At 42.1% G+C, this 15,889-nt stretch overlaps 1 protein-coding gene across 1 annotated transcript in view; it reads left to right on the top strand.

Annotated features, from left to right (window-relative positions):
* SIX4 (SIX homeobox 4) overlaps positions 1-11,808 on the top strand; it is a 29,307-nt gene extending 17,499 nt beyond the window's left edge. The window contains exon 3 of the mRNA XM_044272663.1: positions 9,336-11,808. Coding sequence (XP_044128598.1) covers positions 9,336-10,138 — 803 coding nt within the window. The 3' untranslated portion in view covers positions 10,139-11,808. The remainder of the gene's footprint in view (positions 1-9,335) is intronic.
* The last annotated feature ends 4,081 nt before the right edge of the window (positions 11,809-15,889 follow it).

The raw sequence follows: 15,889 nt of genomic DNA on the forward strand, positions 1-15,889 counted from the left end.
ATCTCCGCATCGTGGAAAGCTGATTGAGTTGTGCTAAAAATGCTCTGATTGAAACATTCACTGTTGCATGCGTGGGATTAAAGGACCAGACAGGAAGACAGTGAGGATGCTGGTCCTTGTCTAATGGGGGAAAGGTGGTGCTGAAGCGGTGATCCAAGGGGCCAAGGCTACTTTCACATCTGTGTCTTCAATTCTGCTATTGAGATCTGTCAATGGGGACAGAACTAAACAAAACGGAATGCTCCAAAATGCATTCCGTTCCGTTTGGTTGCGTCCTCATCGCGGACAGAAAAACGCTGACACACAATGTAAGTCAATGGGGACTGATCAGTTTTCTCTGATACCATAGAAAACGGATCCCTCACCCATTCACTTTCAATGGTGTTCATGATGGATCCGTCATGGCTATAAAAGACATAATACATGACTGATCTGCAAAACCGGATCCGTTCATGACGGGTGCATGCGGTTGTATTATTTAATGGAAGCGTTTTTGCAGATTCATGACTGATCTGCAAAAACAGTAGTGTGAAAGTAGCCTAAGCCTAATTTTGATGGCCTAAACAGCCTAGCATTTAGTTCATGGCGACGTTGTCACGTGATGTCCCTTCCTCATAGAGTTTGTAAACCAGAAGGACCAATTGTGGTAAGGGATTGTAGGTACAGGTACAGTGTACAATCAAGGTACAGACTAATGGCATAGACTAGACCCAGTAGCTTGTTCATTAAGTGTTGCCTTTGATGGCACCATGCGCAGCTGCATGAAGTGCCCTTGGCAGGTTCTGGTTGCCACACTGACATCCCATATTATGAAAGGTAACTTAAAGTGGTTTTCTAATAGTACAACTATCCCCCACAATGCCTGGGCCCCTCCTATAGCCGATACCCGTTCCCCAACACCCGCGCGTGGCTGTGGCCATGCAGGGATCTGGAGGGCCGCGGATGTGGGGGGTAAGTATTGTCCAACTCTGACTATACAAAATTTTTAATTACATACAATTACAAAAGTATTCAGATCCAGGTGCTGTTTTGAAAACTGTAGAATATTTTTCATGGAACAACCAACCCTTTAAATCATCAGTTCCCTGTCACAAAGCGCCTTGAACATAGTGCTGAGATATAGCATTGTCTTCATCAATCCAGAAGAACTGCTTTTGCATTCGGGCAGTTGCCAGGGAATCCCATGGTGCCAAGAATGATGTCACAGGAATTCCCTGTGAGGAAGGCGCTCAGAGGTTTACAGAGGAGATGCAATCTGTCTACAGTGCGGAACAGAATTATTTGAACACCTTGCGATTTTGCAAGTTCTCCCACTTAGAAATCATGGAGGGGTCTGAAATTCACATCGTAGGTGCATTCCCACTGAGAGACAAAATAAAAATAAAAAGATTCAGGAAATCACATTGTATGATTTTTAAAGAATTTATTTGTCTTGCACTGCTGAACAGAAGTATTTGAACACCTGAGTAACAGCAAGAATTCTGGCTCTCAAAGACCTGTTACTGTGCCTTTTTAAAAAGTCCACCTCTACTCCATTCATTAATCTAATTTAGTAGCACCTGTCTGAGCTCTTTAAAGACACCTGTCCACCCCACAATCAGTCAGACTCCAACTACTACCATGGGCAAGACCATAGAGCTGTCAAAAGACACCAGAGACAACATTGTGGACCTCCACAAGGCTGGAAAGGGCTACGGGGCAATTGCCAAGCAGCTTGGTGAAAATAGATCAACTGTTGGAGCAATTGTTAGAAAATGGAAGAGGCTAAAGACGACTGTCAGTCTCCCTTGGACTGGGGCTCCATGCAAGATCTCACCTCATAGGGTATCGCATGATGAAAAGAAAGGTGAGGAATCAGCCCAGAACTACAAGGGAGGAGCTGGTCAATGACATGAAGAGAGCTGGGACCACAGTTTCAAAGGTCACTGTCTGTAGAACACTACGCCGTCATGGTTTCAAATCGTGCATCGCACGGAAGGTTCCCCTGCTCAAGTCATCACATTTCCAGGCCTGTCTGAAGTTTGCCAATGACCATCTGGATGATCCAGAGGAGGCATGGGAGAAAGTCATGTGGTCAGATGAGACCAAAGTAGAACTTTTTGGTCTAAACTTCACTGGTTGTGTTTGGAGGAAAAAGAAGGATGAGTTGCATCCCAAGAACACAATCCCTACTGTGAAGCATGGGGGTGGTAACATCATGCTTTTGGGGTACTTTTCTGGGAAGGGGACAGGACTACTGCACTGTATTAAGGAGAGGATGAATGGGGCCATTTATTGTGAGATTTTGAGCAACAACTTCCTTCCCTCAGTCAGAGCATTGACGATGGGTCGTGGCTGGGTCTTCCAAGATGACAACGACCTGAAGCACACAGCCAGGATAACCAAGGAGTGGCTCCGTAAGAAGCACATCAAGGTTCTGGAGCGGCCTAGCCAATAGAACAACTTTGGAGGGAGCTGAAACTCTGTGTTGCTCAGCGACAGCCCCGAAACCTGACAGACCTAGAGGAGATCTGTGTAGAGGAGTGGGCCAAAATCCCTGCTGCAGTGTGTGCAAACCTGGTCAAGAACTACAGGAAACGTTTGACCTCTGTAATTGCAAACAAAGGCTTCTGTACCGAATATTAACAGATTTTCTCAGGTGTTCAAATACTTATGTTCAGCAGTGCAAGACAAATACATTCTTTAAAAATCATACAATGTGATTTCCTTATTTTTTTATTCTGTCTGAGTGGGAATGCACCTACAATGGGAATTTCAGACCCCTCCATGATTTCTAAGTGGGAGAAAATCGCAGGGTGTTCAAATACTTCTGTTTCTCACTGTATATACAGATAAGTGGTAACTGTTACCACTAGATCACTCATCAGTGATCTGTATAAGGAGGACAGCAGGGATCACGTAAATATAGCAAAATGTAAAGTTACAAGGAGAAAAACAAAATATCTATCGGGTATCAAATAACAATAGTCTCAAATAACAAAAGTAGGGATACTCACCACATCTATATTTCCCTAAATAAGACATACAAAAATTCATTGCTATACACTCTTGATATACTCTATATTTTAATTAATAATAAAGTATTGTATGTCCTGCAAAAAAAAAATTTTTTTTTAGGGTAGACTAAAAAAATAATAATCACCTTTGAAATGTAGTGGCCATTGGGTACCACAGCTTCCCAATGATGTTGCTAATTACTGGGGATGCAGGGACGCTTACCCTTCACTGATCTGATATTGATGGCCTATCCTGTGGATAGGTCATCGGAAGGTTGATCCCGGAAAGCCCCTTTAAGGCTGATTTCACATCTCCGCAGGTTTATTCAGTTTTGTATGTGATTGTATTCATTGTTTTTTGTTTTTGATGCATTTTTCACACACGTGATGAAAAACTGAAGGATAACACTCAACATCTCCTAGCGACAATCATTGAAAAACACATTGCAGCTGGATGTCTTCCGTTTTTCACTCAAACCCTTTCACTCATTCATTTATGAAGCCAGGACTATGTGAAAAAACTGACAATATAGAACATGCTGCAATTTTTTTTTTTTTAAATTAAATTTATTTATTTTTTTTATAAATTTTTTCCTGAACGATGCGATGATCAATGATAAACTCTGCTAATGTGCACAGACCCATTGAAATCAATGGGTCAGGATTCAGTCCAGATGCTGTGTGTTCACCACATGCATCACATTTGGATGGAGGACTCTCTTGCGTGAAAGAGGCCTAAGGGACGAGTAGCAGGTCCTAACTGTTGAATGTAGCATGCACTTGTTAAACACCACTATTACAGATACATGTAAAAGTTTCTGAAGACTATGGCAATAAGGTGATATTCCTATGTTCTGCCATTAATGGGATCTGATGGGAACCGAAATTATGCTGCATAAGAAAATGTGCATGCTGAAAAATCAGACTTCCATCACATGGGGGACCAAAACCGCTGCACGCAATGCTTTCGTCATCATTAGGACAACTCTTTCTTGTGCCCCCTTCCCCCAGAGATCAGCTGTTATCTCCAAGACAGCTGCAAGTGGCCACACAATTCCCCTGCAGATGATTGCACACCGCCTGTTTGAATGAATGGGAGACATGTGATACTTGGTTGTATGGAGTCACACAGAGCAAGAGACAATCTTTCAAGTGGGACTTTTAGCGGTGGCTTGTCTTGATGGGTGTCAGGATGGCATGTAACCTGCTGTATGCCATAGTTTATGGAGGTCTCGCACTGATTCTACTTACCTGGCTCCCCGCTCCCTGCGCGGCTCCTGCCGCAGTTGCTGCTCCCTGTGCGTGGATTAAAACATTTGGGTGGGAGGGGGGTCAAGCCAGTGGCAGATGGGGACGATTCTCCTAGCATCACTTGCGATGCTGCTATTGGCTGCTGCACCACCCGACACCGGATGTTTTCATCCGCGCACAGAGAGAAGCAGCGGTAAGTAGAATCGGTGTAAGGGGCCCAACATATGGGGAGCATTTGTTAGTGTCGGATAACTCCTTTAAAGTTTAACAGTCTGTATCTCTGCTGTACCACCCAGACCCCTGCAGTTCTTGTAAACTATAATTGCGACACCATAGGGATCTGGGGGCATGACTCTAAAGGCAGCCCATATTGCAGGAGGGGTATCACATCGTCTAGCGTTGCCAGGCTTGTTCAAGCAGACTGACTTTGTGTTAAGCTGCCTATCTGTTTAAGAAAGCGGTGGCAGTGGGACAAGCGTGGTTAAAGTGGTCCCTGCTCAGAATAAGCCTTGTAATGCAAATACAGTCCATAGAAATATGTAATTTTCACTGGTGTGTAATTTTCACTTGTTCGTGGCATTTTAGATTTTTATTTAGTTTTTGGACGGGTTTCTCCTTTTGATTCCTGTATTGCGTTCACTACTTGTTATGTGAAGCCTGGGCTACTGCAAGAGAGACGAGAAGGTGTCTGAATAATAAGTGACTAAAATCGAGAACATGGCAGCATTGAGGAGAATCGCCAGCCTGTAGACACGGGTTCTAGGTGCCTCTTTAAGTTGGCCAATGTGAGGAAGATAGATGATCTGCGAGACCAGGTAAGATAATTATTTACACTGCTCCATTTTAAATGAAATAAAATATTGAATCATGATTGATTTTAACTTTCAATTAACCACCAAGTTTGATTTTTGCCAGGCTTATTGGGAGGTTTTGATTTAAAGATCAGACCTAGATGAGGTCAGCCAGATCTCCTCTTCTGCTCCTTTGCAGTAGCTCAGTCTACAGGACCTTGTGCCACAGACTTCACAGTGTGTAAGTATTTGACATGATTTTTGCCTTAAAAAATTCTCACAACCTTAGTTCTTACTTTATTATGCCATATTGTCTTCCCACAGGTAACCTTGTGAGTGAGAAGCATCGTAGGCATTTCTACTGTACCCCTGAAGACCACGAGACAGGCCGCCCTAAAGTATCTTCTCAAAATCAAAGTGATTTTGAAACCAATGTCCAAATGAAACATCTGCAGAGCATTGTTGAAGAATCTCAGAAAGATTCCAAATTTAAAAGCAGGGAATTGAACAAAAGTGACCCAAAAAGCCCTCTCTTATCTTGTGCTTCTTTATGTGATGGTGCATCGTATGGCAGAGCATCCAGTTTGGAGCAGGTTTTTCCTGGATGTTCATCTGCAGAAGACCTTTACCTGGCAGAGAGAGACTCTTCTTCAGATAGTGATGACCCTGTGCTACTCCAGAGGCCAAAAAGAATATTAAAGAAAAAGTTCAGAAGAAGCTCCTCAGTGGTAACTAAGTCTGCTCCTTGCTCGAATTTGCAGCCCCTTCAGTTGATGAAGAAACAACCTGAAGAATCTCAACAGAGAGCACAGGATCAGCCTGAGAGATCGAGTTCACGCGTAGATGAAAGATTGAGAGATCTTTGTGAGCTGCAGAGTATGATGGCTACAGACTTGCGTGGTCTTCGCACTGAGATGGCCAATATTGGTCTAATACTTGGCAAGATGTTGGTGGTTTTAGAAAAATCTATGACTTCCAATGGAGATAAAACTGATGAAATGTGAAATTGCTGTACTGTTACTTTAGTAAAGTTTGAATATATTACAATGTTTGGAATCAGTTACTTTCTATTTTTGCATTTTTTTTTAATTATGTTACCAAATAAATATTGTTGTTGAGCATGTTGGCTGATTGTATTGTGATATATCTGTTGACTACTTCTGTTAGGGTTAACGTTAAGTGATATACAGTGTATTCCCTCTTATCCTTTCTTCCTTACCTCAGCAGAAGTAACAGTTTCCCTACAAAATGCAAACGTAGGCTGGTTTTATTGGAAACCATTAGGAGAAAAAAATGCGTTTGCAGAATTGGATGCTGTGTGAGAAAAAGAGCTTTTCAAAAATCTGGTTTCCTTAAAGATACAGTATTTTAACTATCGGCTAAGTTGGAGTTGGTATAGTAATATTTAGAGGAGTTATCCCATGATTAATGTAAAAATTGAAAATCAAACGTTATATAGTAACTGTCACAGCTTCCAACAGTAGAAATGGCTGGTGGCAGTTGAAGGATGGAACTGAGCATAGGTGACCAGTGAAGTGGTCAGAGAAATAAGGAAAATAAAACAGCAGGTGGCGCTATACAGATACATTTTATTGAATAACTCAGTAGCTTTGCAAAATTTTTAATTACATGCAATTACAAAAGTATTCAGATCCAGTTGCTGGTTTCCAAAATGTAGAATAGTTTCCGTGGAACAGCTGTTTGGTTGTTGTCATGATTATAGGTCTATATACAGTAGGTTATAGGTTTATGTAGGTGCATTTGAGCAGTCAGAATCCTACATTTCATCTAACTTTAATCCCATGCCTATGACTAGCTTAATTTGCATGGTGCTGTAAGTCAGAGTGAGATGGGTTGGTGTTTCGGAGAGAATTTTCTTTCAAGGGATAAAGAATTTGGTGGATATATGACATAATAGAGGCAGATGTACTACTTTCATAATGAATGCATTGAAGTCGGTGTCAGAAGACAAGTTCCAGTTTACGTAAATGGCCGCTTGATGATTGCATATTCAATTACTCCATTGTATTTAACCGCTTGTCAACCGTCCATTGATTATATATGTTCGGGTGGTCTGCACATATCTCTGCACGGTCATTTTAAAATGTCCACGCAGAGACTGCAGCTCTAGGCTAATCATGCGGCAGCTAGAGTGAGGAGCCCGCTGTCGGTGGCAGCAGGGTCCCCATAGAGAAGGCAGTGATGCTTCTCCCCGTCCCTGCCTTCCCTATTGCTCTATATACCGCTCTGAACGAGTTCTGTGTGTAAAGATCAGGAAGTGGTGAGGCTGTTTCTTGCTCCGGTCCCAGCAGTCATGTGATCACTGGTGGCCGGGTGTCTGCGTGGGCTGCTGGGTCTTAGCAGACTCAGATCAGCTCTGCAATCAGCTCTGTGCAACCTCGCTGGGGGCTATACATGAGACTAATGTCAGCCCCAGTTATAAGAGAAAGCAGCAATAAAAAAAGTAACGTTAAAAGAGTTCTTGTATGAACTTATGGGGGCTCAATGTAAAATAGAAACAGACTAAATAAGAAAAATAAAAACTATAATTAAAAAAATAAGCCACCACACGCCGCACCGCAGCTTCTAGCCTAGTGACCATAACCCATACATCCCATATATCAAAATGATCGTTATGGAAAGGGGACATCCAAAAATATTTTAGTTGCAAATTGTGATATTAACAAAAAAATATTTAATAAATTGTGAAAATCTGACATTTTTCCTTTTTTAGTAAAATCAAAAAATACTCAAAATTGACATAAAAAAAAAGGCACAAAGTATTTATGTAACTGAACAGAAAAGTTATGGCTTTCAAAGAAAAATGTCCCAAAAATAAAATAGAAAATGGCCTGGTCTTGGAACTGGTTAAAAAAAAATAGGTAATTGTGTATTTACAGCTGCTATTTGTCAATTTCCAGTTTTTGATTGGTATTAGATTAAAGGGTTATTCTCATCTCATAAAGTGCACTTTATGGTCGGTGGGACCTCTGAGAATAAAGGGGCCCATGTTCATTATTTTCCACTGTAAGCGTTCTCCTCTTCTGACGGCACATCTGTAGTAATGGTGATCAGCTCTGCAGTATTAGTCTTTGGCTCAGGAGCCGCTCATTGGCATGCTGTGAACAGCTGTTTGTCATATACACAGTTATATTGCATATTGTGTGGGTATATACTGCTCTTGTATATAGTAGACCAGCAATACTGCAGTGAACAAGTGCATTAAATATTTGCAGCATTTACTTTGCCATCTGCAGGGACCACAGTAAGGCCTCATTCACACATATACGTGGACCACGGTCCGTGAAAACCCGTCCTGCTGAGTGCACTTCGCACTGCATCATTGGTTGCTATGACGACATGCACTTCGCGCCTACGAGTGTATTACTGTACAGCGGCGGCAGCATGAAGCGCATGGCGTCATAGCAACCAATGACGCCGCGCACTCAGCAGGACGGGTTTTCACTCCCCATATAATACCAGCTTTTCATATCACTCTGTTGAACCATTCCTCTGTTATTCCTACTATACATTTATGTATAAATTGCTCGCTGGGTGCTAGCATTCACCTTGTGAGAGGGATGTTTCCCTGCACAGTTTGCCTCTGTCGGCACTGATAGGGGTGGTCCCTGGACACTGTCCTAACTGGTAACACCCGGTTGGCAATTCATTCATAAACTCTTAGTAGAAATAACAAGGGAATATACAACCTAGAGTCCTACAATGCTCCTGAATTGTAATTTCATGTGGAGTACAATTATTGACTATATCAGAAATGTCAGGAATTGTGCCGGGTCCTCTTTAAAATGGTTTTCCAGGAATTTAATACTGATGACCTATCCTCAGTATCTGATCAGTGGGGGTCCGACACCCAGGACCCTCGCCAATCCGCCCATTTGAGCGGCCTTCTCCGTGCTTGCCGGGTTCCCGGGAGTCGGATCCAGGGGTTCACCACCAATGAGGCCAGGTGAGGCAATTGCCTAAGGCGGCAAGACCTAGAGACAAGTGGGGACAGTGGCAGGGCTGTGGCAATATTTCTCTATATTCAACTGTATCACAGTAAACAGTAGTGCTGGAGGGGTTGGGAGCCGTTTTAAATTTTCACCTCAGGCAGCAGAAATGCCAGGTGCACCCCTAGTCGGGCCCCCACCAATCAAATACTGAGGACCTATCCTGAGGATAGGTCATCAGTGTTAAAGTCTCAGAAAACCATTTTAATTCAAATAGTAATTTGTAGACAAATATTTTTGGGATATAGTCCTTTTGCCGATTTAACTGTTCACATTTCTCTTTGCAGGAAATATTGGAAATCTCTCGCTTATTCCTGGTACTTCAGAGGGAGGAACATTTACAAGTGACACCATCTCTAGTGGTGATCAAGGAAAAGTGTTCCTCAGCTCTCTCCCTCCCAGCACAGTCGTCTACACCGTTCCGCATTCTATAAAGCAAGATGGCCTGGAACGAAGCCTCGTCTTTTCTCCGTTAATGCCAGTCAATCAAAGCGCAGCACAAGTAAACATTAGCATGTCCTCTGATGAGACCCTGCAGTCTGTCGCGGCTTCCTTGGTGAACGGAACTCACGGGCAGAATTTTTCACTCGCGCCTACCTTAATAACTTCTTCTGGGAATCTTGCCTCTGTTACAGGGAACCAGTCGGCCTCTCTCAGCCAGCCTATTTCCACACATGCCGCCGCCACCACGACCAGTGTCACAGCCTCAAGTAACGCAAACTTTGCACCTCTGCTGAACTGTCACTACATTGCTGCCCAAGACCTGTTGTCTGTGACCTCTGCACAGTCTAACCTTGGAGAACCCATTGCTGCCAGCGGTAATAATGCCAGCCTTTCTGCCACCCAGGCCCATCAGGATTACAGCAGTCACCACAACCTGGTTCTGCAACGTGTACCCGAATCCAAAGAGAATTTCCTGCCCATTGAGCAGAACACCACAATCAGCGGGAGTCTTATGTTGTTGGATGCAAAATCCAAGTATGTCCTTAGTGGTATGATTAATACGGGCTGCGAAGAACTCGAAACCGATAAGAAAGAGTTGGCCAAGCTTCAGAATGTTCAAATGGATGAGGACATGCAAGACATCTAATAAACGGCCGACAGGTGATTCTCTTTGACTTTTGGTTTCATTCATATTTGTTTAAACTAGAATTTTAGGAAATCGCACTGCTCTTTGTTTTTTATCCCTGTACCACATTTAACCTTTTCATGAAAGGTGGGTAAGTAAAGGAAACATCATTTGAAGTAATTTTTTTATTTTTTATTATTGTACGAAATATTGGGTTTAAGGTTTAAAAAAAAAATTTTTAAAAAAAAAGCATTACTGGTACTTATTTTTGGGAATATGCTGGAAAAATGTCGATCACAAAAAATAGCGGAATCCTATTTGTGGTTTGTATTGTTTTTGTGTGTTTTTTTTTTTTTTTTTGTTTATGATCCAGAAGAATTGTAATCTACTTGACAGTTTAATGAACTAAAACAGACTGATTTTAGAATGTTACACGTAGACGTAGACTTCTTGTAGTTCTCTTCCGCTATTTCACAAATGCTATTACTAACATTTACCAGCTCGGTTGTAAAAATTGATGAAAGATTACAGTCTAAAGTTCTTCGAGTGTGTTCTACATAAGCCTATGTAGTCCTAGTAGAGACCTATTATGTACTTCCAGATTATTATTATTTTTTATTTCTTTTTGGAAAAACTATGCAAGTTTTTCAGTGTTTCTAAAATTACACACTACAATTCTGAAAAGCGATCCCCATTTTATTTTGTTGCAATTTATTTTATTGTCCAAATATAGCAATTTTTGTAAAAAACTTTCCAGGTGCCTTCTGGCCTATGGGCCATTTAACTGTAGCAAAGCACATTATAAAGAAATAGAGTAGATCAGTCAAATATATCTATTTGTCTTCTGAAGACATTAATGTATACTACAATTTTTTTTGTTAAAATCCCCTTATCCTGAGGCTAAGGATACTTACTTTGTGGTGTAGTTCTAGTTTTTTTAAACGTAAGCACATAGTAATATAGCCCTGATTACAAAGGGAAAGACGATCAATTCTTCATCCCGTATTGCCACGAGCCCTGTTTGAAATGTCATCCCTAGAATAATTTCTATTGGCCTATCTGAGGGCAGGATATCATGGACAGAGAGAAGCGGAGCTCTGTGATGCATAGGCTTACATGATTTAGAGCAGGGCAGGACTCTTAGGAGAGACCGAGTCCTGCTCAGCCTGACCACATAGGATGATTGACAGCTCTCTATAGGGGAGATTTATCAAAACTGGTGCAACGTAAAAACTGACTTGCAACCAATTAGATTGATCCTTTCATTTTTCCAAAGGAGATCTGAGAAATTGAAAGTGGAGTCTGGTTGCTATGGGCAACTAAACCGGTTTCCCTTTTCTCCAGTTTTGATAAATCTCGTTGTGTATCAGTGTGTGCATATAGAAAGCAGTCAATCCCTATGTGGGTGGGATAAACCGGACTCTTACAGTCTCCTCCAGGAGTCCTGTCATGATTTAGGCTACATGCACACGACCGTATCAGTTTTGCGATCTGCAAACTACAGGTACTATCTGTGTGTATGCAGCAATTGTCTCGCTCCCCTCCCACTGGCTATTCTTGTCTGCAAAACAGACAAGAATAGAGCGTGTTCTATATTTTTCAGAACGGCCACACAGATGCGGACAGGACACGGATGAAATGAATAGGTCTGTGTGCAGTCCGCAAAAAAAAAAATGCGGATCGGACACTGGCCCAAAATACGATTGTGTGCATGTAACCTTACGCTGCGTTTTTCACTCAGACATTCTGCTCTAAATGACTTAACGGGGTTGTCTCACTTTGGCAAATGGCATTTATTATGTAGAGCAGGCATGCTCAACCTGCGGACCTGCAGCTGTTGTAAAATTACAACTCTCACAATGTCCTGCTGTAGGCCTCATGCACACGACCGTATTTTGTTTCCTTGTCCGTTCCGGTATTTTTTGCTGATAGAATGCGGACCCATTCGTTTCAATGGGTCCGCAAAAAATGAGGACAGCACACCATGTGCTGTCCGCATCAGTATGTCCGTTCCGTAGCCCCGCAAAAAAAATAGTGCATGTACTATTTTTTTCTAGTTTGCGGACAAGGATGGGCATTATTACAATGGATCCGCCAAAAAAAAAGGTTGCCATACGGACGTCATCCGTTTATTTATTTATTTATTTGCGGACCGCAAAACCCATACGGTTGTGTGCATGAGGCTGTAGGCTGTTCAGGCATGCTCGGAGTCGTAGTTTTGCAACAGCTGGAAGGCTGCAAGTTGAGCATGCCTGATGTAGAGGAAGTTAATATAAGCCACTTACTAGTGTATTGGGATTGTCCATATTGCCTCCTTTGCTGGCTGGATTCATTTTTCCATCACATTATACACTGCTAGTTTCCATAGTTATGACCACCCTGCAATCCATCAGTGGTGGTCATGCTTGCACACTGTAGGAAAAAAGCACTAGCCTATGTGCAGTGCCATGGTCCTGACCACCAGAGAGGCTGGTGCTTTTTCCTATAGTGTGCAAGAACGACCACCACTGCTGGATTGCAGGGTGGTCGTAACCATGGAAACCAGCTGTGTATGTGATGGAAAAATGAATCCAGCCAGCAAAGGAGGCAATATGGACAATCACAATACATTAGTAAGTGCCTTGTATTGACTTCCTCTACATAACAAATGCCATTTGTTGATGTGAGAGAACCCCTATAAGATAGAGAAGCTTTCCTTCCTCTATCATATCCTGCTCTTGAATACGGCAGTAGAAATCACTTGACAACTTTACTTTAAACACTACATTTGTATGAATTGTTTTGCACTATTTTACCATTTTAACATAGAAAAAAAATATGTAGGCATTTTTCACTTTTGCATGGAATTTGCAGTAACAAATAAATAATGATGTGCAAAATGCTATTTATTCTTAGGGTCTTTGCTTCCAACTAGTGAAAAATGCATGCTTTTTTCTGTCAAAAAAAATTAATAATTCAGTCATTGAACTTCACAACATTTTGTTAGCCTTCTGTTTACTTGTTTAATTTGCATGTTTTACTTTTATTTTCTTTCAAGGAGGGTTAGTAAGCATTACCAAAAATACAGCTAAATCAAGCAAAATATACAGGCTATACATTGTTGTCTAGTTTATAAAGTGGGAATTGGTGGCGTTTAGTTGTATTTTTTTTATCTATCTATTATTTAACTTATATGCATGTCTCATATCAGACCTTCTGTTCTGTTTTTTCAATCTGCTTCCTTGTGCATGTTGTTTTATTTTTTATTTATATTTGTTTTTTTTTGTGCCTTACGATGATTTATGAGAACAGAACACAACTGACATTTTTATGTAGTTTTTTTTTTTATTTTTCATCATGCATTTCTTGCTAATGGTACCAACCTCAAGTCAAAAACCATTTCTGTGCAGTTACCCAACCAAAGAGGTATCGTGTGTATATATATATATGTATTTTTTTTGTTTGTTTTCATTGTACTGTAATAGGGATTTATTCTTCCCGAGTTTTATTGTATTCTGAAATGATGTGAACTTATTTTTCTAAACACTATACTGAATAAACTTTTATATTTATACATTTGTTTCATGTCGGTTCAGGTTCTTATCAAATCTGTGGCCTGTTGCGCAGCAATACTGCACCCCAGTAGTCTTCATAACCTTAATGTTTTGTAAATAAGACACTAGACAGCCATTACTGTTATATGGGGTTTACTGCCTGGGCAAGAATGTGTCACCTACCACATATCTATATATGATCTGTGGAGCTATGTTCCGGCACTCCAGGCTAAAGGTGGCCACCAGGTAGATGTAGGTAGGTGGTTAAAGGTGCTTTCCAAGTGTTTAAGGCTAGTTTCACACTAGCGTTTACAGATCCGGAAGGCTGTCCCATTTGGCTGCCAGAATGCTGTCCAGCCCCATTAACTATAATGGTATCCGGCAAATTATACCAAGAATTGGACGCAGATAAATACAGGTTTTTTTTGTCTGCCCGATTCCCGGCATTCTATGCCAGAAAAGCCTGCAGTAATGCTGTAACGTCAGCGTGAAACAGGCCTAAGGCCTCTTTCACACGAACGTGTGGCCGCGCTGCGAACTGCAAATTGCAGTCTGCATCGCACGGGCACCGATCGTGGGCCAGCCGCATACTGATCGTGACCCATTCACTTCAATGGGTTCTGCAATCCCTCCGTTCTGCAAAAAGATAGAACAAGTTCTATCTTTTAACGGAACCCCACAGTAGCACTCCGTAGTGTTACGTTCCGTACCACATCTCCGGATTTGCGGCCCCATTCAAGTGAATGGGTCCGCATCCGTGATGCGGAATGCCCACGGCCGGTGTCCCGCTTATTGCGGACCAGCCGTATGTGTGAAAGAGAGGTCATTATTATCTTATCAGGTGTCGGACACCTGCCGATCAGCGGTTTGAAGAACAGAACAGCTTACCGAGCACAGCGCAGTCCATTGTTTAGTGGCTGTGCTTGGTATTGCAGCTCAGCCCCATTCACTTGAATGGACTAAGCTGCGCCTAGGCTATGTGACATATGAACATGATTCAATTGGCCGATGAAGAGACTGCAGTGCTCACCATAGAGCTGCGGTCTCTTGAAACAGCTGTTTGACATCCCGGGAGTCTGACCCGTCATCTACCAGAGTGCTGCGGCCTCTTCAAACAGCTGATCGGCAGGGATTCAGGGATGCGGACCCCCACTGATATGATATTGATGACCTATCCTGAGGATACGTCATTAGTTTTAATTTAACGTCTGGTGAATCACTACAACCCCAACACAGCCATACAGATTTTAGCCCATATTGGCCTTAAAAGTTGTTCAGACTGACCATACATGTTCAATGACGCCTGGCAAGGGACAAACAATCTTTTTGGGAATGTTCCTTCTTGAAAAGATCAACCATTGGATGAAAATTTTAAATATGCCTCACAGTGACAGTCTGTCAGCAATTGGCTATGGCTACTTTCACACTAGCGTTAACATTTTCCGGTATTGAGATCGGTCATGGGGTCTGAATACCGGAAAAAAAAAATGCTTCCGTTTTGTACGCATTCATTGTCAATGGGGACAAAACGTAACTGAACGGAATGCTCCAAAATGCGCTCCGTTCTCATACCAAAGAGCATACCGCTGCATGCTGCGCTTTGCTTTCCGTCCTGGGATGCGGAGCAAGACGGATCCGTCATTACCCACAATGCAAGTCAATGGAGACGGATCTGTTTTCTCTGACAATAGAAAACGGATACGTCCCCCATTGACTTTCAATGGAGTTTATGACGGATCCGTCTTGGCTATGTTAAAGATAATACAACCGGATCCGTTCATAACTGATGCAGACTTGTATTATCAGTAATGGAAGCGTTTTTGCTGATCCAAGACGGATCCAGTAAAAACGCTAGTGTGAAAGTAGCCTATAACATTTTTCTCGTTCTTAAATTTCACCTGACGAATGATCATTTTGGTTGAAATGCTCTGTTCTGATCAACTCCACACTGATATTTATGACCACCTTAAAGGGGTTGGCTCATCACACACACTGGTGGCATGTCACTACGATATTCCACCAGATAGGTGCGGGTCCTACCTTTTGGGACCTGCACCTATTTCTAGAACATGTCCCACAAAACGAAGGACAGCGCACCACTCGTGTACAGCGTTTTCTCCATTGACTTCTATGGGAGTTCTGAAAAGAGCGAGTATTCGCTGCTATTTCCAGAACTCCCATAGTAATGAATGAAGAGCTCCCTGCACAAGCGCGGTGAGACCCGCACCGATCTGACATT

Source organism: Bufo gargarizans, chromosome 11 (assembly GCF_014858855.1).
Source record: "Bufo gargarizans isolate SCDJY-AF-19 chromosome 11, ASM1485885v1, whole genome shotgun sequence".
Taxonomy (NCBI): domain Eukaryota; kingdom Metazoa; phylum Chordata; class Amphibia; order Anura; family Bufonidae; genus Bufo; species Bufo gargarizans.